Genomic DNA, 21,984 nt, shown 5'->3' on the forward strand with positions numbered 1-21,984 from the left:
GATATGGGGGGCCTAGGTGGCTCAGTCTGTTGAGCGCCTCTTTTTTTTTTTTTAAAGATTTTATTTATTTATTTAACAGAAAGAGACACAGTGAGAGAGGGAACACAAGCAGGGGGAGTGGGAGAGGGAGAAGCAGGTTTCCCGCGGGGCAGGGAGCCCGATGTGGGGTTCGACCCCAGGACGCTGGGATCATGACCTGAGCCGAAGGCAGACGCTTAACGACTGAGCCACCCAGGCACCCCGAGTGCCTGACTCTTGATTTTGGCTCAGGTTGTGATCTCAGGGTCCTGGGATCGAGCCCCATGTCGGGCTCCGTGCTCTGCATGGAGTCTGCTTCTCCCTCTCCCTCTGCTCCTCCCCCTGCTCGTGCTCTCTCTCTCTCTCAAATAAATAAATAAAATCTTTAAGAAAAAAAAGTTATCAGATATTTTATGCTATAAGACAAGTCACGATTTTGTTTTGCTGTTTTATATGAAAAGCTCAGGTTTTATTAAACAGATAAAAATAACTAGATAATGTTGGTTATTGAGTAACTGATTACTCAATAACGTAGGTAACCAATTAAATAACGCAACTCTAATTGTAAACATATGGCAATACTGTTTGGAATTTATATAATGTGTTTCTTTTGAACTGTCTACTGATGAAAAGGCTTTTTTATAAATTTAACTGGTGAGACCACCTATGACTTTGTCTCACTTCATCTTTCGTCATTTTGAATGCTTACTTTCTGGAAGTTCTGCAATTTTTGGCTTTTCCCAAGTTTAACCCATCAAAGACTGATAGTTCTGGAGCTTCTTAGGCACAGAAATCTGGCCAGGAGAATTTATCATCAGGAGTTAGAGCAGAGGTTTCTGATGAGAGAGACAAGATTAGAAGAAAGTGTATTTTATCAAGGGTCACAATGTCCTACTAAGGTAATTCATAGTGATTTGAAGGGTATAAAAGACCATTCTTTCGCTTTATTCCTCCATCTGTATTATACCTCTTCACACACCACTGACTTTTCTTTGCCCTGTTTCCTCTTCCTTTCTGTTCTCCCCTTCTTCTTTTTTTCCTTCCCTCCTTCCTTAGTTTCTTCATACTGAAATGGTCTCATTAAAGGCAATAATAACTGTTAGGAAAAAAAGGAATGCCTTTTATTATTGTTATTTTATTAAAATATTATAATTTAAACAATTTTCATATTTTTTCTTTCCTAGAGAGCAACAAAGAGCTTTTGCTTGCTTTCAGGAATGAATCAGGTCACAATTCAATGGGATGTGGTAATAGCTCTTTACATATTCTTCAACTGGTGTCATGGAGGTATAGTATTTTTAGTACCTACTGTTATCTTTTATTCAAAAAAATGTTGAGTGTTTATTATTTTCAAGGCATTATTCTAAGATCCCCGAAGAATAAAAAATTATTAGTTTGGGAAAAACTATATGCACATAAAAATTAGATGCGTGAATGAAATAAAAGAATCCAACCTCCCTCTTAATGGCAGGATTCCTTTCTCAAGCATCCCTAAGGAACAAACCTCTAACTCATATAGGAACATTTCCATGAAGAAGCTAATTATTCTGAGTCGGCATATTCTATCTTTGAACTGTTATAACTGTTACATGATAATCTGTCAAACATTTGAATGTAATTCAACTCCACAAACCATTTGTTGACAGTTACTATGTATCAGGCACTGTGCTAAGCCTTTTATTCGTCACAACTTTGTGCAATGGTATTGTGCTATTATTCCCATCTTATAATTCACACAAACATCTGGCACTATTACAGATACAGGCATAAGCAGCTTTGAGGAATCCAGGAGGGGGATCATCAGAAATTCAGGCAGGATAGCTGTTGGCATTTGAGAGTTTCGACTGAGGGTTTTGTGTCCTGGGAAGGTGGCAGAAATTCATTTACTGGGAGACAAGCAACACCAAGGTAGGTTTCTACACCTTGAAGAAAGCTTTGCAAATCGTGCAAGTTACTCAGATTAATGACAAAAGGAAACTGTCTTCTCCAGGTTGGAACACGATTATATTGGAGATGTAGAGGTAGCCCTATCATCAGAACTAGAATCCCTGCAGCAGGTATCAGACACTCCCAGAGTCAGACCACAGCTATCCAAGAAGATTTAGAAGAAATAGGTCACTAACCAACTTTTTCCAGCTTCTTGAAATATGCAAATGATAAGTAGGACTTGTGTTTATACATTCAAGTAATTAATATAGAATGTAGAGAAATGAGTCAATCCCCTCTGACATGGCTTTAGAGACCCTCAAGCTGTCCCTTAGAAATTATTTTATAGGGACACCTGGGTGGCTCAGTTGGTTAAGCATCTGCCTTCAGCTCAGATCATGATCCCGGAGTCCTGGGATTGAGCCCTGCATCGGGCTCCCCGCTCAGGAGGGAGTCTGCTTCTCCCTCTGCCCTTCACCCTGCTCGTGCGCTCGCTCTCTCTCAAATAAACAAACAAAAATCTTTAAAAAAGATAAAAGAAATTATTTTATGTATTATTGTTCAATCTATGAATAGTTTTAATATCATCCAGACTACATTTTTTTCAAGTTCCCCCTTTTCAATAGCTCTGCTGAAATTTTTAAAAAAAAATTTAAAAGAAGTTTAACATTCCTCTGATCAATCTACTAACCCTATTAAAAAAAGAAATTAACATATTTGTATAACTTATTCTTATACAATCTGTGTTGATTCCCACTGACTACTGATTTTTTAGGTACTGAGAAATCATTGACTTACTAATTTATTCCTGAATGTAGTAAAGCTCAGTGGTCCAAAGTTCTTCTTTATTCTATTTTTGAAAACCAGGACATTTGTCCAAATCTGAAGTCTTCTGACATTTTTCATATTTTCTATTTTTTTCAAACACTATTCATAATAATTCCATGATAGTATTCACATATTTTTTTAAAGTCCTGGCGATTCAGTTTGTTTAAACTTGAATTGTTGACCTTATTTAAAGCAGTCGGATGCTTTCTTAAAACTTCCTTTTCATGTCTTTGGCTTAAATATCTTCTTAATAATGATGGAATTATTTTATCAGTACTTCAATATTTAAATACTTATAATTTTTACATAATGTTCATTATGTAAATGGAAATATTCAATTACATTTGTATTATACAAGTTAATTCTTTAAGCACTGAAGTCTAAAGATAGGACCTTTTAAAATCAAATACTTACCTTTATCACTATTTTGATAAGATTTTAGGATATTTTAATGCAAGTATTTCCAGAAAAACACAATAATAAATTTTCCTTGATGTGAATTTAATTTAACTGATACTGCATTGCACTATCATTTGAATTTATGAAAATGACTTTAAATTATTATTTTGGGTTATAAAAGTAATTACATTCACTATATAATTTTTAAAACACAGAAAAATGAAATTAAAAATGAAAAAATTAGTCTAACATACAGAGATTATCATTGTTAATATCTTAGTGTATTTCTCTTCATTCACTTATCTATATCTGATATTGAGCCTGTCTTAAATATGTTGTTCTGCAATTTGCTTTTTAACAAAATATATTCTGAATTTTCCCATATTATTAAATTAATGATGAATTAATGGTTATCAAGCAATAGATTTTTGTCATTAGTAAGAGTATGATTTTATTCATTAAACTCATAATTTTCTTTTTTTTAAGATTTTACTTATTTGAGAGAGGGAGAGCACAGGCAGGGGTAGCAGCAGAGGGAGAGGGAGAAGCAGGCTTCCCACTGAGCAGGGAGCCCCACTGGGGAATCTATCCCAGGATAGATCATGACCTGAGCTGAAGGCAGACACTTAACCAGTTGAACCACCCAGGCGCCCCTAAACTCCTAATTTTCTGAGAAAGTAGCCATTATCTACAGAACAATGAAAGACTGATTGAGTAGCTTGAGAAAGGGGTTTGGATTCTGCAGTGCCAAGTGTTGTTTCTAATCTTACCTTTGAAAAATGGCATAGCCTCATAATGCCTCAGTTCTCTACTTTAAAATAGGAGAGCTAATTATATTTGCTCTTTAGACAGAGTAATTTAAAGGCTGACTCTAGTTTTGTATCATGTTGCTGAGCATCAACAGAAGCACAGTAAAAAGCACATTATAATAACCTAATCAGTTAAAAGATACGGTTAACCTTAAAACTTTTTTCCAATGAAAATCATTTAGTTAATAGAAAAGAATAAAATTTAAATGCAACAGTATATTCTTTTGAATCTCTTGTTTTAATGTTTTACATGGAATTTTTAAAATTTTATCTATTTGTTTCCAGGAATTACAAATATAAACTGCTCTGGCCACATCTGGGTAGAACCAGCCACAATTTTTAAGATGGGTATGAATATCTCTATATATTGTCAAGCAGCAATTAAGAACTGCCAACCAAGGAAACTTTATTTTTATAAAAATGGCATTAAAGAAAGATTTCAAATCACAAGAATTAATAAAACGACAGCTCGGCTTTGGTATAACAACTTTCTGGAGCCACATGCCTCTATGTACTGCACTGCTGAATGTCCTGGATATTTTCAAGAGACACTGATATGTGGAAAAGACATTTCTTCTGGATGTAAGTGTTAGGGTGCATTCAAAATTCAAATGAAAGCTCATCTAGCAAACTAGTCTAAAATCTGGTTGGGGTGCCTGGGTGGCTCAGTTGGTTGGTTGGGTGTCTGCCTTTGGCTCAGGTCATTATCCCAGGGTCCTGGGATCAAGCCCTCATCAGGCTCCCTGCTCAGCTGGGCTCCCTGTTCAGCGGGGAGGTTAGGTTCCCTGCTCAGTGGGGGGCCTGCTTCTTCCTCTTCCCCTGCCTGCCTCTCCACCTGCTTGTGCACACTCTCTCTGTTAAATAAATAAATAAACAAATAAAATCTTAAAAAATAATAAAAAATAAAATCTTGTCTAAAATTAGAGACAAATTAATATAGTTTACTTCTTTTATGAGTTTAATATAGGAATTGCAAACCCAAATGCTTCCAGGGGCCAGGTTGGTAAAATATGAGTCAAGGAGGCTAATGGGATCTGTGCAGAGAGGAAAGCACATAGATGGTCTACTGCGGACAGTCACTGCCCAACTCCATCATTTATGAGGATCTTGTAATCCTAAATCTTTTGACTCTAAAAGAAGACAGAAATATAAACTTTCAATATCAACTCTACAAATTTTTAAATGTTGCTGATGCATTCAAAAAACAATTTTAACTGTCCTGTCCAAACAGCATACATGATTTTAAGTGTTGTATTTTTCATTGGCTCTACACTTATATTTTTTGTTTATTTGCTTTCCAAACTAATATCATCTGCCTTGAAGCAGATCCCATCAAGAAATTTTGAGGCTAAGATTTAGGGAGAAAAAAATAGTTGCAAAACTAGCTTTGTGTTCCTGCTATACTTCTTACGAGCTGTGTGACCTTGGGCCGGTTAATCTGTCTGAGCCTTGATTCCATGTCTGTAAAATGAGGCCAATTATTCCAGCTGTAGTGAGCACCAAATTTTAATAAACTATTTGAAAGCATATTATACATTTTAAAGTACAACACCAGTGTGTTAAATGCACTTAAAATTGCATGCTTTTGATAAAACATGAAGAGATTCTGATATAATTCCCTGCTCCTAGTCCCACTGCCTCAAATGTGAATCATTTTTTGTAACTGTAATTATTAAAAAAAAAAATTAGGAGTGCCTGGGTGGTTCAGTCGGTTAAGCTGCTGCCTTCGGCTCAGGTCATGATCTCAGGGTCCTGGGATAGAGCCCTTGCATCAGACTCCCTGCTCGGCGGGGAATCTGCTTCTCCCTCTCCTTCTGCCCCTCTCCCTGCTCCAGTATGTATATGCGTACAGGCTTTCTCTTTCTTTCTCAAATAAATAAATAAAATCTTATAAAAAAAGAAAAAAATCACGTTCATCTCAAAAATAATTGCTAAATTCAATTTGTATTTATAGTATTCTGAAGATGTGTAAGTTATCATAGTAATATGAGCTCACTTGTATAATTATATACTTAATTCTTGGTTCTAGTATTATGAGAAATAGGTCAATAAATTCAGCACTGTTTTAACCCAGAGATTCATTCCCCAGAGCATCTGGACCCAATTTCAGTGAAGAACGATAGAGGGCTTTGGGGACTTTGTCATGTTCCCTTCATCCATACTTTTGACAATCAAATATGAGTTCTTATTCTTCCTCATCTCCAGACCTTAACTAGCAAGAACAAGACCACCTGGTGGTCACCACTTGCCCCTAGAGTGGACACCTGAGAAGCAAGAGGCTTCCTTGTTTTAAATAAGGCCATTGTCGTACTTAATTCTGGGAACCTGATCTTGCATGATTTTCAAAAAGAAAGAAGAGCTATGGGAGGTGGTAGAGGTAAACTGAGGAAGGACCGCAGTAGCTTCTGGGGTCAAAGACTAAAGTTGGCCAACTCATGACTTAAACTGATAAAAGCAAACTAAACTTGCCCTAAATTATGGGAATTGAAGACATAGGTGGACATCTTATCTGATATATGAGGAGTCCTTAGCTTGTCTACATCCTCAGGAAACATAACACTTAATGCTTAAATATTTTACTATTTATCCTTTGTGGGTGGAGGTGGGGTGTTGAGAGAAGATACAATTTCTTTGGAGGGCAAAGCAATTTTCACAGTTATGGGGAAAGGTTAGCTTTTAATTTGAGCCAGAGGAAGAAAGGAGGCAAAAGAAGTATGGCCTCCTTCCTTGAATTACAATTTGAGTGACAAATTATCCCCAACAGCTTCTTCTAGTGTTGCCCCCAAACACAACCACCAGGCCATGTTTAGGGTCAGGGAACAGACTTTGCTCCCCTTCTGGGACGATATCATAGAAGAATTTAGATTCTCTGCTGCTGGCTGCTTAGAAAGAACATTATTCTTTCCATTTATTTAACTTTGTGAGTTGTAACTTTTTACATAGGGCTCTGGTTATGAGTGTGACATTGTAACTGCCAGGTAAGAATTTACTCTAACTCTTGGACCCAAGCACCCCTATGTTCTTGGGCTCTGCATTCTTAGCAAACAAAACTTCCTATTTAAGTAGGTCAAAAAAAGTTTTTTGAGGGTTTTTGTGGTACTCTAGAAATCACATTGCTTTCACTGGGTTACTCTGATCACAGGATATTTGTCCTGTGAGCTTTACTATGTTAACTTATCATCACTGTTTTGAATAAAATGATTATGTGTATTTTTTTTAGACTGGAAACAAATCATAAAAGAGAGAGAAAATAAATGAGTCAGTGCTTTCCCTGAAAAGAAATCCAAATATATTTAAAAGCTCTGTACTTTAATATGTAATCTGTGAAATATAAACTATTATTATCACAATTTCCATTTTTAGTCATCATTTTAAACACTTCCAAGAATCTCATCTGTGATTAAATGCACACATACTATGGGAATTTTGTTCTATCAGTTTCACATCAATCATGGGATAAAATATTATAAGATGTCTTTATTCATTTAAAAATACCAAATTAAAGTAAACCAGACACGGAACAATCTGTTTCCACTTAATCATTTATTTAAACGTTTAAATATCTTTGACTTAAATTTTGACCATCTTTGATTTCTACTTATTGTGAGGAAAGCACACTTTTTATCCAATAAAAGTCCCTGAATATTTGTCTTTAACATTGCTATCTAGTATCATTCCTGGCACAATTAGGCTGGCCTGTGCTCTCCTTGGGAAAGGAATTGCAGTGATCTTTGCCAGAAGCACTGTGCCTCTGTTCATTTTAAATTCTCCTCATTATCATTTTATTAATCAAGCCAATCAAATTATGAGATAAACTTTACTGAGTGGTTGCCATGCACCAAAAATGTTTTAAATGCTAGAAATCCAAAGAAGAGGGATTCTACCTTCAAGAAACTCTTAGTAGAAAATGATCCTTGGCTAGACTCTGACAAGAAATCTGGCCTGTGATTAGTAAGTGCTCCAATAATAGGAGAGGGATGGGATTGGTAGACAAAAACAAACACATAAGCCTCATCCTTGTATATGTCAGAGTATACTCTGATACCTGGCTGGATAGTGGGTTTTTCTCCTTGATGTTGGATAAACTGGCAATGAGATTAACAACAACCCGGTTTTACTCTCATAACTAATCATACTCCCATCTTTATATATTTCACATTAACAAATATTGCACTTATTCGCATGTGTGTATATAATCTATTTGATCTTTTGCAAAATTAATTAACCACGAGTCATTTATAACCCTGAGCATTCACTTTATATAGAATGCTGTGGAATAACATAGCCCAAAATATTGACCATTGTCTTTTATGATGGCCAAATCAATCGTACTCTATCTAAAACCAGAAGGGAAAAATAACTTTAGCACAAATCACTGTAATCAGTAAGGGACCACAACTCAATCAATATTCAAAATGACTTAAATTTATGTTTCCAGACCTACCTCCTTTAAGACTCAAATAAAACTTAAATATTTCTTTTCACTTATTTGGAGTCCAGTTTCTCCCCATTGTAACTCAATGCTACAATTCATCAAAATGTTTTAAAGTACTTTAGTATGTTCTTACTGCTTGAAATTGTTTTTTAATTATAAAATCAAATTGCATACAACATAGAAAGTTTTTAAAAATTTAGACCAGCAGAAAGGAAATACCCATTATCTCTATAATCCCATAATCTCATTACTAACAACCCCGCTTTAATAATTTGAAATATGTCTTTCAAGTTTTAGTTTCTCTCTTCCCTTTCTCACTCTCTCCTCCTTCCCAACCCCTCTCTCTGTGTCTCTCTCTTGAATGAGATCACTATATTACACTCTTTTGCAACCTGCATTTTTCACTTTATCATATGGCCAGAACTTCCTTTAATTAAACATATTTCTAGTGCTTTCCAGAGACTAGATACTTAAATTATCATCTACAACTTTGTTTTGGGATGTATTTTAGGAGCATATTATAGTTTACTTACATATGCCACAGAAGTCAAGCTCAATGGTGATTGCACAGATATCTCGGAATTCATTGATTAGAAAGTCATTAATGACCTTAGCAACAGGGTTTTGATGGAATTGTGGGTCTGAATCTTGATTGTCTGGGGTTCAAGAGCAAATGGGAGATGAAGTAAAAGACCAGCATAATATAGGACCCTTAGTTTAGCTGTTAAGAAAAGGAGATACAGTGATAGATGAGGATAGGGGATTTGAGGAGTGATTTTTTTGGGGGGGGATGGGAGAAATTTGATCATATTAGTATCCCCAGCAGCGTGGAGAATATAGTAAAGTATTACAAAGGAGAGTAGCGATGCCTGATGTCAAAGTAGGTAGTAAGGTGAGGTGATCAGGATGGAATGAGGGAGGTGCTGAGTGCTGATTGGGCTGGTTTCCTAAATAAAATGGAAAGTTTATCAACTAACTACTTGATAAAGAACTTTATGTCTCTAGGGTGGCTTCTAAGTGATACATTTTGTTGCAGATCCACCAGATGTTCCTGACAAGGTGACCTGTGTCATTTATGAATATTCAGGCAACATGACTTGTACCTGGAATTCCGGGAAGCCCACCTACATAGACACAAAGTATGTGGTGTATGTGAAGAGGTAGGTTCCTACAACAGTTTTATGAACAATTCCACTCCAGTCCAGCCAGTGTTCTGCTTCCACCAGGGTTCCAAAAAAAATGAACCATAAACAGTAAATGTACACACTGATTTCCCCCAATTCCCTAATTATCATCAGTGAAGCTACCCAAACGCTTTTAGGGCCACTCATATTTTCACTCTCTGGGACAATGTGTTCTATAAACTTTCTGTCCTTTAATTCATTGGTATGTAACTGGGGGCAGAGACCTAATGGGAATATACCACAGAATAGTTTTAAAAGGACCTTTGCTTTCATCTCAGTTGTATCCTCTTTCTAGGGTTTAGGTAACTTAGTCAACCTCTCCAAACTGCCTTTCTTTTATCTTGAAAATGGGCATAAGAATAGAACCTAATGCACAGATTTATTCTAATTATTTCAGTGGAATTTGGCTTTTAAAGCATGTAGCACAGCGCCATGTCCACCATTAGCACTAAATTCATGGAAGCCATTAGTTATCAATAATGATCTCGAAATCTTAAATTTGGTGTCTGTACAGGCTGACCATCTCTTCTGGTTTGTCTGAGACTAAAGGAAGTTCCCAGGACACAGGAGTTTCAGTTTTAAAAGTGAAAGTGATAACTGAGTGAAAATGATAATTTTCTACTTGGAGTCCAGAAGGGCTTTGTGGAAATACTCTTTTGTCACGTTCTTAAAATAACCAGAGCCAAGATGACCACACAGCCAAAATCTCTTAAGTTTTATGCTTACAGAAAAATCGTTGGTTATCAAAGTTGTTCTACTTTGTACTAAATTAAATTGGGAAAACATGTATACTTGTTCAGAAACAGCAAAATCGAAAGAGGTTGATATGAAAAAATCCCCTTCCCTCCAATGTACATAGCTGAATTCTTTCTTTGTTACATTTAAACTATTCTCACATATATTAGTCTGTTTTGGAATCCTCTGTTAGTGTTAAAGTTGGAAATAAAACCATTAATTAAAAAAAAAAGGTTAAGGTGGTCACCCATCCATATTTCTCATTTTGTTTAGTTTATTATTTTTTTTTTTAAGAATGCTTTCAGTGGTGTATTTGAAGTATACTTTTTCCTGTTTGTAACTCTCAAAAAATTTCCCGAACTACTTATTTTTTAAAAAGCATTTATGGGACCCTTACTATTTGCCAAGCATTCAGCCAAAAGCTTTATATGTGTTACTTCATTTAATCCCTTATGCAATCTTGTGGGGTACATATGATTATTTTTCTGATTTTTGTAGACAAAGTGACTGAGGCTCAATGGGGTTAGGCGATACATCCAGGGCCACATAGCTACAGAGAGGGAGAGGTGGGATTTTAACTTGGGCTGGCCTTACTGCCTTCTTCCCAATTTAGTTATTTTCTGCTGATGTAGCATGGGAACCAGATCACAGAGCATGTTTGAAAGATGATAACCAGGTCTCATCACAGTAGAAGAGAATAATCTTCCAGTCTTGCTCTCTCTCTCCACCTGTGACATACTCAGAATAATTTTGATTGAAATATAAAAGGTAACACTTCTCCATTCAAGAAATTCTGTGTAAAAACTGGGCAGATTTTATGAATACATTGCTAAGCCTGCAGTCACCAGGTATATGCCATGGGCAAGACGCTCACACCTTTCATTCTAAGCAGGGGTTACACAGAGGCAAGGTCGGGTATCAAAGAGATGATGGAAACATGGAGATTAGGCATAGGCTATGTTGTCATGTGTACTACATCTTCAGTCCTCAACTCCACCTTGTGAAATAACGATCGTTACTGTACCCATTTCACAGTGCTCATATTGCCTCTCCAAAGTCACTTAGCTAAGATGGTAAGGAAGCCAGGGTTCTAACACAGGTCAGAGACTTAACCTTTACCCTCTGCTTCTAGGGTAAAGTAGTCCTTTCGAGATGAAAAGAGGACAAGAAAACTTAAGAGTCTCCTTATACAGTCAACTTTAGTTTTGAAAATGAAAGCAGTATGGAAGCAACTCCCACAATGGAAGCTCACAGAAAAGCTAGATAGTGCCAGATTGACAGAGAAAGCATGGTGCCTTGAGGATTTTACTATCTCGTGGAAATTTTACTACCTCATGGGCCCACTGATCTTCACTGGTTGGTTTTTTTCTTTCTTTCTAATATAACAGCTTTATAGAGTATAATTCACATACCATACGATTCACCTTATTTAAAGTATAGCATTCAATGATTTTAGTATATTCACAGAGTTGTGCAACCATCACCACAATTTTAGAACATTTTCTTATGCCAAAAGTAAATTGTATCCATTAGGAATAACTCCATTTCCCTCAACTTTCCCATCCTGAGGCATCCTCTGGGGATTTGCCTGCTCTGGACACTTCATATAAAAGGAGTCATATAATATGTGGTCTCTTGTGACTGGCTCTTTCACTTAGCACAAGGATTTCAAGTTTCATCCTTAGTCTAGCATGTATAAGTACTTCATTCCTTTTTATGGCCAAATAATGTATGAATATATCACATTTACTTTATCCATTCATTAGCTGATGGACATTCGGGTTGTTTCCACTTTTTGGTTATTATGAGTAATGCTTCTGAGATATTCATGTACAAGATTTTCGGTAGACACAGGTTTTCATTTCTCTTGGGCATATACTTAGGAATAGAATTGCTGGGTCATATGTTAATTCTGTTTAACCTTCTGAGGAACTACCATACTGTTTGCTAAAACAACTGCACTATTTTACATTCCTACCAGAACTATATGAAGATTCCAACTTCTCCACATTCTTGCCAACACTTATTATTATCTTACTGGTTATTGCCAACCTAGTGGGTATGAATTAATTCTTTCAGGTCCCACTTACTTGCTGTCTCAGGTTCCTGACAATAAAATTGCATTATAAATTTGGAACAGGCATACCACAATTTGAGAAGATATATTTGTTGAACAAAAACTTGCCAACCACCACCTAATTTCCTATTTAGTATCATAAAAAAAAAAGTTCTCCAAGTATTTTGACTATTTATTATAGATTTTTCTTAAAATCCATTAATGCATTCAGTTACATGTTTAAATTATTTACACATGGCTTTTTTTGAGAAATACATCTAGCTTATAAAGTGAGAAATACCTGTATATAGTTATGAGTGTTGAGATTTTCTCAGTACTCAAAAAGTCACCTTGAAAGTATTAAGAATACATTTATAAAAGAGCATGCTTTCAGAACTATCCATTGGAAAGAATGGGGGGGTGTTGAGTTTTACTTTTGATTTCCAGTTCTGAAATTTATCCGTTAGGTGTTTTTTATCATGCAAATATCAGAAAACCCAAGTGCAATGACTTAAACAGATGGGGCTTTACTTATATCAAGCCATAGTGGTAGGAATTACAGAGCTGGCATGATTACTCACTGATATCCCAAAGGCTTTTTCCACCTTTCTCCTCTGTAAGCTTTAGTGTGTTGGCCTTAATCCTCAGAAGCTGCACCTCTAGGCTTCTCATCCAAGTCCCAGGCAGGAAAAGTGGTGAAGGAAAAAGAACGTCCCCCCATGGACTTCCACCGGCATCTCATTGGCCAGAACTGGGTTACATGTTTACTCTATCTGGATGGGAACCTAGGAGAAGGGCATTGTTGATAGAATCTAGCACTGTCATCTAACAGTATCTGGCATAATTTCTAGCTGTGTGATCTTGGAAAAGTTATTTAGCTTTGCCAAGCAGTAGCTTCCTGAGAAATGAGGATAATACCATACTGGGTATTCCTAAGTTTATAAGACACAAGCTATAAAAAATGACTTGCAAATAGAAATGCTTAAAAACAACAACAAAAAGGCAGAGTGTTATGGTGACACTCAAGGCTGACATCCTAGGCTTGTTTGATTTTGATTTTTTCTTACATCAAAACCTGACTGATTTGGGTGAGGAGATTAACATAAGGCCATTAAAAATGATCATTTACAGGATATTATAAACAATAATTTTACTACATTATTTTCAAGTAACAGTAACTTTAAGCAGATGACTATCTAGAAAGAGATGTTAAATGTGCTCTAAAATCAAGACTTTCCTGGAGAAAAATAAATAAAACTAAAAAAAATACAAATAAGACTAATTTTTTAGCAGTTGTGCATATGTCAATAGTAAACTCACTCATTCATTCAGACTAGAAATGTAAACTCAATATGGGCAAGAATTTTTGTTTTGTTCACTGCTGTATCACTTGAGCCTAGAATGACGCCTGGTGCATTGTAACTGCTCAATTAATGTTTATTGAGTGATTACTCCGATAAGTAGAAATAGACATTTCCCGCATTATCCCTTCACAGTTTAGTTAAATAATAATAATACAAAGTCTTACCTATTAGAAAAGCTTTTTCACCGTATTTTCTAAAATCCAACAGTAAATTATAGTCAAACTCAGACAAACCTAACTCAAATTCTAAATTAAGTCCAGATTAATGTAATTTTATCATATTTTAAAAAGGACCTAAAAGATGTGAAGGATTAGCATAAAAACGAATGTTCTCCTGTAGCAAATTCAAAGAATGAGCTCGTAGAGGCACAAACTGGAAAAGGGAATAAACATCTGTTCATCTTACAATTAATTAAAAACACACCAATGAGTTGAAAAAACTAGAGAAAAGAAAGCTAATTTTTCTAACTATCAGAAAGGTCTTTCCCCCCAGGAAAAAGTCTGTGGTTGAGGTAGTTTAAAAAGGTTATTCTGGATCCTTGGTTCTTAGGTTATTTTCCACTTTGGCAGATAGGTATAGAGATCAGCATTTGCAAGATTTCACTTCCAACCCATGTGGTTCTGTTTTCCAGTAAAATCACATATACAGGAGAGGTATTTTACCTCAGTCCACCCACTTGTTCCACTAGTGGCAGAAAGGTGGCATTCCCTCTATTGCAGCCTATAGGTCATCAGGGCTTCCCTTCTGGTGTTGGGTTGAAGTTGTAAAACAGAGGAATTTATCTGTGTTGCTTCAAGAGCTTTCTTTCCCCCTAGTATCTTTGTGGTGACCCCACCAGCAGAGTTGCATGGCCATTCACATACCTTCCTCTACCCCTCTGTATTTTGCTAGATAGATAGATAGATAGATAGATAGATAGATAGATAGATAGATATTTATATCAATAAGTGGTGATAGGAGAAACCAAAGAAGAAACTCTGCTAATAAACATCTACTGACTATTGTCTATTACCCTCAACAGCTTCATGAAAATATGTGCTTTCTTAGAAATTCTTGCAATGTCTGTTGTAGTGTCTTCTACTCAATAAATACTTGTTGAATAAAAATGAATGCATGATGGCCCTTCATTCTATTCCATTCAAGCCAATTTAGCAAATATTTATTTAACATTTTGTGCCTTCTTGTTACTATGTTAAACTCTAGAGATTTTTTTGTGGATAGGCACCATCTCTGTGGATGACAAGGTCATAAAGTTATTAGAATAACACCAATGATGGAATTTCAGGCACTGTGAAAGACCGGTAGGGCAATAATTTCTAGATGAGATATTATTTTAGACCCCCTAGGGTCAATTGCCTATTCTGTCAATTCATATGGCCTGTTTTTGCCATTTCTTCTTCTCCTCTATATGCATATTCCTAATAATCAGAAAGAGTTCTTTGGCATGATTCCAAATATTTTTAAGGCTGTGATGTTATATTTCAATAATTCTTCTAGGACTTAAGCAGTTCATATTTTTAAATCCATGTCCTCACTGATTCTGCACCTATACTAGGAAAGCTAATTCTGGATGGGGACAAACATAGACTTACTGACTGATGCGACTTATATTCATGACCATTAATCTCAGTGGGGCCCAGATAGCCACCCAGTATCCTGCTACCTATCACTGGCCAACTCATTCCTCCACTAAGCCAATAATTATTTCATTACTTGTTCTCTCATTTCTGGTCTCCCGCGGCTTTTCTCCCTCCTCATTCTCTATTGATGACCTACTTTATAATTTCACTGAGAAAATATGAGCAATGAGAAATACCATAAGCCTCCCCCATCTACTGATGCATTGATATCTGTACCCATATACTTGGTCTTCCTTTCTACTACTGTGGATGAACTACAGTTGCCCTGAGGCCAACTCTCCACTTTGTGTGCTAGATCTTACCCCTCCTGTCTCCTGGAGAAAATTGCTCCAACAATGCTCCTCTCTTTTCTGCATGATCACCTCTTCTATCTTTACTGGATCATTCCCACCAGCTTTCAAACAACCTGCAGCATCTGCCCTCTTGAAAAATGCAAAATCCCTTGGTCCTTCCTCTCTCCACTACCCTGTGTCTCTGCTCCTCTTTATGGCAAAACTCAACAGTTGTCTGTGCTTTTTGTCTACTTTCTCTCTCATCTTTTCTTGAATCTAGTTTAGTCAATTTTTTGCTGTACACTGAGACAGGTCTTATCAGTGTCACTGATGACTTCTGCATTAGCAAATTCAGTGGTTTCTCTCAGTCCTTATCTTCCTATCAGGAGCATTTAATTAAGCTTTTCACTTCCTTCTTTTGGCTTGGAGGACACCACTCCTCCAACTTTCCTGGATGCTTTTTTCTCAGACTCTTCAGCTGATTCCTCTTCATTTCTAGTAAAGTAATAGGTACCCATAGCTTTATTCATGGGATCTCCTTTCATCTCTATCTATACTCATTACCTAAAAGACATAATGCAAATTTATAGTGTAAATTCCTAATTTATCTACCTTGAGTCTAGACATCTCCCCTGTCCACAGCTACTATATATCTAACATCTTATTCAGCACTCTCGCTTAGACATCCAAAAGATATCTCAAAGCTAACATGTTCAAAACCAAACACCCTGTTTCTTTTACCCACACTGCATTCCCCTTCTCAGTAAATGGCAACTCCATCTTCGTATTATTTAGGTCAAAATCACTGGAGTCCTCCTAGATTCCTCCCTACCATGCCCTTAACAAAATTAATCAGCAAAACCTATTGTATGTGACCTCTTCTCACTATCCACTTTGCAATGCTGAGCCAAACCATATCATTTCTCATCTGGGTTAGTAAAAACTTCCTAACTGGTGCCCTAGCCTCCACTTTTGCCTTCCTATAGTTATTATTATATGCAAGTAGCCAGAGTAATTCTTTTCACATGCAGCTCAGATTGTGTCACTCCTCTGCTCAAAACCTCCCATTTCTCTCACAGATCAAAGCCAGAGTCCTGCAATGGTGTGACCTTATAATAACTTTGAAATCCCTCCCTCTTCCAGACTCTCTGATCCCATCTTTAATCCCTTTCTATCTGCCTCACCTACACCAAACATCACTGATGTCCTTGCTGTTCTTTTGAACAAGACAAGCAAGATTCTGCTTTAGGGTCTTTGCATATCTCTAGAAAGCTCTTCCTCCAGAGAGAAGGAAAGTCACCTTCTTAGACAGACAGGCCTTCCTCATCTTCAACTTCCTTAAAAAAAAAAAAAATCCCCACTCCTACTTCTAGCACTTCCTAACCCTTTTTTGCTTTATTTTTCTTCTAAACATCTATCACCACATGGTATATCATATATTTATTTGTTTCCACCAGAATGTATGCTCCATGAAGGTTGGGACTTTATCTGTTTTTTTTTTTTTTTCAAGTATAAACTGCCCCACAAGGGGAATTTTATTGATGGCACTAGTTTATTTCCCTCTTAAAAGACCAACTCCAACCAAATGAAGTAAAAATAACCTCAAGATTTTATTGTCTTCATGATATAACAAAATATGAAGCTTAGAACTGGATCACTTGGCCCTTTCTTTTCTCATATCCTCCCAATTCAAAATGCTTGCATCTCTTAATAGCCAGCATTCTCTTAGATCTGCAGTTGGGCTCAACACATTCAAGCCTCAGCACAATCTTCTTTGTAGTTCTAGGCTTTTTCCAGAAAATCGGCTTAGTCTGCCCACCATAGCCACTCTGCTTCCTGTCATAACACTGCTTTCCCTGGGCATAAAGAGAATCTTTGCCTTTCTTGTACTGTGTCACTTTGTGGGGTTGGTCCTTGCCACACTTGCAGAAAGTCCGGTGGGTTTTAGGAACATTCACCATGTTTTGAATGGTGAATGTTCTCGTCATTCACCATATTTCTAAGAGCGCTATGGGCTCAGAAAGAAAAAGTGGGACTTTTATCTGTTTTGTCCATTGTTGTATTCCCAGTGTCTAAAGTAGTGCTTGGACCATAGTGGATGTTAAATAAATATCTGTTGAATGAGTGGCTAAATAAATGGAAAACACTATTCATCATTTTCATCATAAATTGTCAGTGTTCATTGAAAATTTATTAAAAACAACTAGGGTGAGGTGCATGGGAAACTTCAGAGACATATAAATCATGCTGACTCCCTTCAAAAAATAATCTGGTATGTATTAGTAAGCATACCGAAACCAGAAATAGAAATAAGAAATTTGAAAACTTTGTAATATATGGTTTTATGTAAAAATAGCCCCAAAGTTATAGTCATTCATTCGTTACTACTGATTCTTCATCTAAAACAGTGTTTGTGATCTAGGTGCTAACATGAAGTTAGACTTTAAAAGCAGAATTAAATTACCTAATAACTATAGTTAATGTTGGTTTAAGAATATATTTCCATTTTGACTGTGGTCTCAATATAAAAGATAAAAGAATTAGCCACAAACCAAGGACATGCATGTGGTTTTCTCTAACTGGAAAATACTCAGAGATGCCCTACTTGCTACTTAACCATATTTGCCATTTTCTTATTTTCACATTTGAAATCTTATTGAGCATGAGTTTAGCATACCTTAAAACAAACTCTCTGTAATTTATTTACATTCCATCTTATTTCAAAAAAATATATAAGGGAACTATGCAAACACCTGAATTTAATGGAAGGATTTGATTTCAGATACAAGTAATATAAAAGAAATTTTGCTTGTTGAAATAAAACAACTTTTAAGGTTTCATTTGTATTCTTTAGAATGTGTAAAAGTCTTATCATAAATACCTTTTAATTCACCGTAATAAATGTGTGTTTAATAAGCCCTTTATTGTTGTTAAGCCATCTGCTCCATGCTTCCTTATCTCACTCACTTATTTACTCATGATTACATCAATGTTATTCTTTCTGTTGTACAGATGAGTCAGCTGAAGTACATAGAGGTTAAGAAACTGGCTCCAACTCCCACATTTTATTGAGGGGAAGAACTGGGATTTGAACCTAGGTTTTTTTTCTAAAACCCAAGCCCTCTGCTTTTCATCACTATGATATGTCCTTGTCTTCTCCTGGTGTTCATAGTGATCTCCCTGCTGTTGAGAGGAAAGAGGCAGCAACAGAAAATATGCACTGAGGGTTAAAAACCTAAGCTGAACTAGAGTAGCTGCTGCCACCTTCATTCCAGGTAGACCCCTCACCCCCATCCACGTAGCAATGTCAGCCTTAGATTCCTTGGTTGCCTGCTGAGATTATCCTGCTCTGATGGTGGCAATAAGTTTAAAATACAGATATGTAAATTCTGTAGTATTTTGATTCATAAATGCATTTATTGCTTGGTAGAGTGAGGCTGGTTCCTCTTTCCCCCCCTGGAGTTCTGTGTCTCAGCAAGCATGCCACTTTGGATTCTAACAGATCATAGTGGCCGGCGAGTTATAATCTGGGCTGGGGTATTGTGGGGCTGGAGAAATTCGGGGCATTACTGAATAGATGCATAGTAGTAATAGGACCTGAAGTGCAGCTGTAGAGATGAAATGATTGTGATTTTTCAACTCTTCCTTTCCCATAAATCGTATCAAGTCAGTCCCCCAGGACAGAAAAAAGTTGATGGTATTAGATAAAGAAACCGAGCAGTGCTCGCCTCAGCAGCACAAATACTGTATATAATTGGAACAGTGCAGAGAAAATGAACATGACCCATAATCAAAGATGACATACAAATTCGTGAAGCGTTTCTGTTTGTTAAATGTAAAAATTTTGGGGACTTGTCTTTTCACTTTTGTTCAAATTCCAAGGTTATTTCCCTCCAAGTTAGTAGATGTATATAAAGTTAGGTTTCACAATGTAATACAATTAATGCAGGAATCTACAAGTAATATATCAAACAGATAATACAGAGCTAGGGCTTAGACCATGGCCACAGCTATCAAAACAGAAACAAAAGATAAGAAAATAATAGCTAAGGAAATACTTCACCTTCTTTGGTTGGCTCTTAAGTGATGGAGGAAAAGTTGTTAAAAATGGCAAACTGAGGACATCAGAAAGTCAGCACGCTATTGACAACAACAGAGAAATGGGCAAGAAGAATTACAAGTTGTAAATATGCTACAGTTCTGGTCTCAGGCAGATCTCCAAATGCAGCTCCCGGTGAGAGTGCAGATACCCAGAAGCTCTATGTGTGGAATGTTTTGTCCATTGTTGTGATTGAAACCAGGAAGATGAGTGAGCTGAGGGAAAAGGCAAGCACTAAGAGCTGACCCTCACTGTGTGGTGGGGTTAGAGGAGTAGGGAGGGCAACCTAAGTGGAGGGTTGGAGGAGGAAAGACATCACCAAGCAGGTGTGAGAAAAAGATGTAGGCTCTCTCACCCAGAAGACACGGTTTGGGTAGCCAAGGGAAGGAAGACTTGTAAGTTATCAAGAGGGACGGATGCTACAAAGAGGATTCAGAGGACTTCACCTTGGAAAGGATGCCATTTTAGAAGAGTAGTTTCATGGGAAAAGTGAAGGCAGAAAGCACAACAAAAAGCTTAAAGAACAAGTGGAAATGGTAATTTGGATGTAGTTACCAGGGATGTAGAAAATCTGACTGAGAAGCTTAAGAAAAGGAAATAAAAAGAGTTGGTAGTTCAAAGGGTTCAAGAAATGCAAACTTAGTGAAGTCTAGTGAAAACCACTTTCATGTTATGAATGGATCTGACTATAGGTAATGGTGTATAAGAGTCTGAGGTGGCTCAATATTTATCTCTGTAGATTTTCCTCATGAGTTCTAAACCAACTGAGAGAAATCAAAAAGCCAATAGGTGAAAATAGAAATATAAAAATAGTTATGTTTAAATATTTTAAAATATATATTTAAATAACTAAACATTTAAAATACTTTATAATATTTATTACTGAAGAAGCTTGTTAATGGAGAGCATGGTTTTGGTATGTGGCAACAGTGAACTTTCTAATACTGATCTTCCCAGAATAAACAGATTTACTACCCTTGCCCTGAACCACAGCCAGTATTAGACAGCTGCACATCCCCACTTGGGGGCCAACTCCTCTAAATCTTACAGCTTATTGGAGAAGACCAGAAAAGGTCATTTCTGTGGTCTTCTGACTCCCAAGGGAAAACGGGAGAGAGGAAGGGACTGTGAGGTATGCAGGCCAGTTCTTCATAAGTAGAATCATGCCCATCTTCAAGAGCGATGAGGGAGGGAGGGACAAGACAGAACAGGGGAGTTTTGAGGACAGTTTCTCCTCACAAAAACCAGAAACCAGAAAAGGATGGAAGAAACATTTCCCAATACTCCCCTCACCACTACATCCAGCCCCTACCCCCTAAAGATATTGTGGAGTAGAAATTTTTAAGACAGATTAAGTAATCTCTCCACCCAATATGGGGCTCCAACTCAGGACCCCCAGATCAAGAGTTGCATGCTCTACTGACTGAGCCAGCCAGGTGCCCCAGAAATTTTTAACAGATATAACAGAGGCTCAAACTTGCTAACCAAAGCCAATGGAAATTAATAAAATTTAAAATTTTAGCCTTAACAATAACATTTGAAATTTCACTAAGCTAAATTGGCTGATTAGAGATCCTCACTCATTCAATGATAAAAACTTAAAAGAACATAATTTGAAGTGATGATTTAGAAGCTCTGTGTTTCACTCCAAACCGTGCCTCTCCCCTCTATCTCCTCCATCCTCTTTGGCAGCAAATGACTTCCTTTCCCCTTACCTAACCAGCCCCCAGATCTGGTCAGTTCTCGTGTCAAAGTCCACAGGAAGTCTTTTTTGATCTTGTCTGCTCTACTTCAAGTTACTTCTTGCACATTCATGCTCCAGAGAATGAACTTTCTGAACTTCCTTGAAAATGGCACGACACTTCATTTATTCACTTTAGAACATGCCCTGGTTGGGGGGGGGGGGGTTGTTGTTGTTGTTGTTTTCCCCTGGAAGATAGGTCTTTCTCTACCCCATCCATATCTCTCACCCTATCCTGATCCTTCCTGCCATTCTTACCCCTCACTCTACACCTGGTAGAAATGTCTGACTCAAAGCCCTTGTACTGAGCTCCTATGCATTCCCAGAGGGTACACATTTATTTCAAGCTCTGTCTAGAGTCGACTTATCCAGTAGGCATAGTGGGCACAGTCCCCAGGGCCCACGATACTTTGAGGAGTCCATGAAAATGCTTAATTTAATTTAAAATCAGAAGAAAAGGGGCACCTGGGTGGCTCAG

At 37.0% G+C, this 21,984-nt stretch overlaps 2 protein-coding genes and 1 non-coding gene across 5 annotated transcripts in view; 2 read left to right on the forward strand and 1 right to left on the reverse strand.

Moving 5' to 3' along the window:
- IL23R (interleukin 23 receptor) overlaps positions 1–21,984 on the forward strand; it is a 56,079-nt gene that overhangs the window by 458 nt on the left and 33,637 nt on the right. Inside the window, exons 2-4 of one of the 3 annotated variants that reach the window (XM_027577879.2) lie at positions 1,203–1,305; positions 4,266–4,562; positions 9,452–9,575. In XM_027577879.2, the coding sequence (XP_027433680.2) occupies positions 1,236–1,305; positions 4,266–4,562; positions 9,452–9,575 (491 nt within the window). In that variant the 5' untranslated portion in view covers positions 1,203–1,235. Of the gene's footprint in view, positions 1–1,202; positions 1,306–1,812; positions 1,927–4,265; positions 4,563–9,451; positions 9,576–21,984 lie in introns of those variants that run through there. The other 2 variants (XM_027577881.2, XM_027577884.2) reach the window with 2 other exon arrangements.
- On the reverse strand, positions 17,310–17,627 carry LOC113913618 (60S ribosomal protein L36a-like). Its single transcript, XM_027577887.1, has one exon. The coding sequence runs from the start codon at positions 17,625–17,627 to the stop codon at positions 17,310–17,312; it is 318 nt and encodes a 105-aa protein (XP_027433688.1).
- LOC113917493 lies at positions 19,387–19,497 on the forward strand. Its single transcript, XR_003518243.1, has one exon. It is a non-coding gene; the product is annotated as a U6 spliceosomal RNA (small nuclear RNA).

The sequence above is a fragment of the Zalophus californianus genome, chromosome 4 (genome assembly GCF_009762305.2).
Source record: "Zalophus californianus isolate mZalCal1 chromosome 4, mZalCal1.pri.v2, whole genome shotgun sequence".
NCBI classification, from domain to species: domain Eukaryota; kingdom Metazoa; phylum Chordata; class Mammalia; order Carnivora; family Otariidae; genus Zalophus; species Zalophus californianus.

What these genes read in the sequence shown, in the direction of transcription:
- LOC113913618 (XM_027577887.1), bottom strand. Translation starts at nt 17,627, where the DNA reads ATGGTGAATGTTCCTAAAACCCACCGGACTTTCTGCAAGTGTGGCAAG.